This window comes from Penaeus monodon, chromosome 32, assembly GCF_015228065.2.
Source record: "Penaeus monodon isolate SGIC_2016 chromosome 32, NSTDA_Pmon_1, whole genome shotgun sequence".
Lineage (NCBI taxonomy): Eukaryota > Metazoa > Arthropoda > Malacostraca > Decapoda > Penaeidae > Penaeus > Penaeus monodon.
This window is the reverse complement of record NC_051417.1, coordinates 5,876,024-5,876,927: the sequence shown is the minus strand read 5'-3', so window position 1 is coordinate 5,876,927 and position 904 is coordinate 5,876,024. Positions and strand designations below refer to the sequence as shown.

The following is a 904-nucleotide window of genomic DNA, read 5'->3' as shown; positions in this document are numbered from 1 at the left end:
GGCATTTACTAATTTTAAATAAATGAATTTATTACTGATTTTCATGTAATACCAACATCAACAGTATCACAAAATGGCACTTACCTTAAGACAGAGAATACACGAGCCATCTTGCCAATGGCGCGAATTTTGTTCCTGATGACCTCCTTCCGCAATGCTGCACCTTTTTCTGCCGGATATTTCCACACATTGTAATAAACTCCCTTAGCTTACCAACCCTACTTAATAACACCCTCAATTTCAAACATACAAAAAAGATTTGTGTGTGTAATTCCACTTGACAGAAGCTACAATCACAAGAGCTCACATAAAGGTCAAAAGACAGGTGACAGTGAATTTTGTTTATTTCATCTATGTATGCATATATATTAAGAGAAATAGATATTCATATTTGATTTACTTAGATAGTAAAAATAAATAAATAAATAAAAATCAAGTGGTTTTGTGAGTCTCCAAAAAAAATGAGGGAAAAATTAACTATTATGAATCATGACACTTGTTTTTTTGTTTTTGTTTTGTATACTCTCCCAAAAATTGACTATTACCTTTGTGTACGAGATGGTCAATCCATCGTTAGGACGTAAACATATACCGACAACATTCCCAGCAAGACAACACATAGGTGAACATCCCATACAGTATTCTGGCATCACATATGGATCAATGCCACAGTTTTAAAAATCTAATAGGATGACAGTGGTGGGGAGGAAGAAGATTCCTTGCGTCAAGTGTTTGCGCTGCTCGAACCTAAACCCAGTGACGAGGAAGTTTCATCCCCCCTGCAAGCCTCTGGCCATCCATTATCCTCTTATAGTAAAAGCCAGGAACAGCAGCAATCTAAATCCTAAAGTGCAGTTTCATCTATGGCTAAACTTCCCACTACAGAGTCTTCTACTCAAGAGCA

The 904-nt window shown here is 36.5% G+C and overlaps 1 protein-coding gene across 1 annotated transcript in view; it reads right to left on the bottom strand.

Annotated features, from left to right (window-relative positions):
- LOC119593385 (serine/threonine-protein phosphatase 2B catalytic subunit alpha isoform-like) overlaps positions 1–904 on the bottom strand; it is a gene marked incomplete in the record, with an annotated part of 201,939 nt that overhangs the window by 3,028 nt on the left and 198,007 nt on the right. Inside the window, 1 exon segment of the mRNA XM_037942314.1 lies at positions 85–169. Coding sequence (XP_037798242.1) covers positions 85–169 — 85 coding nt within the window.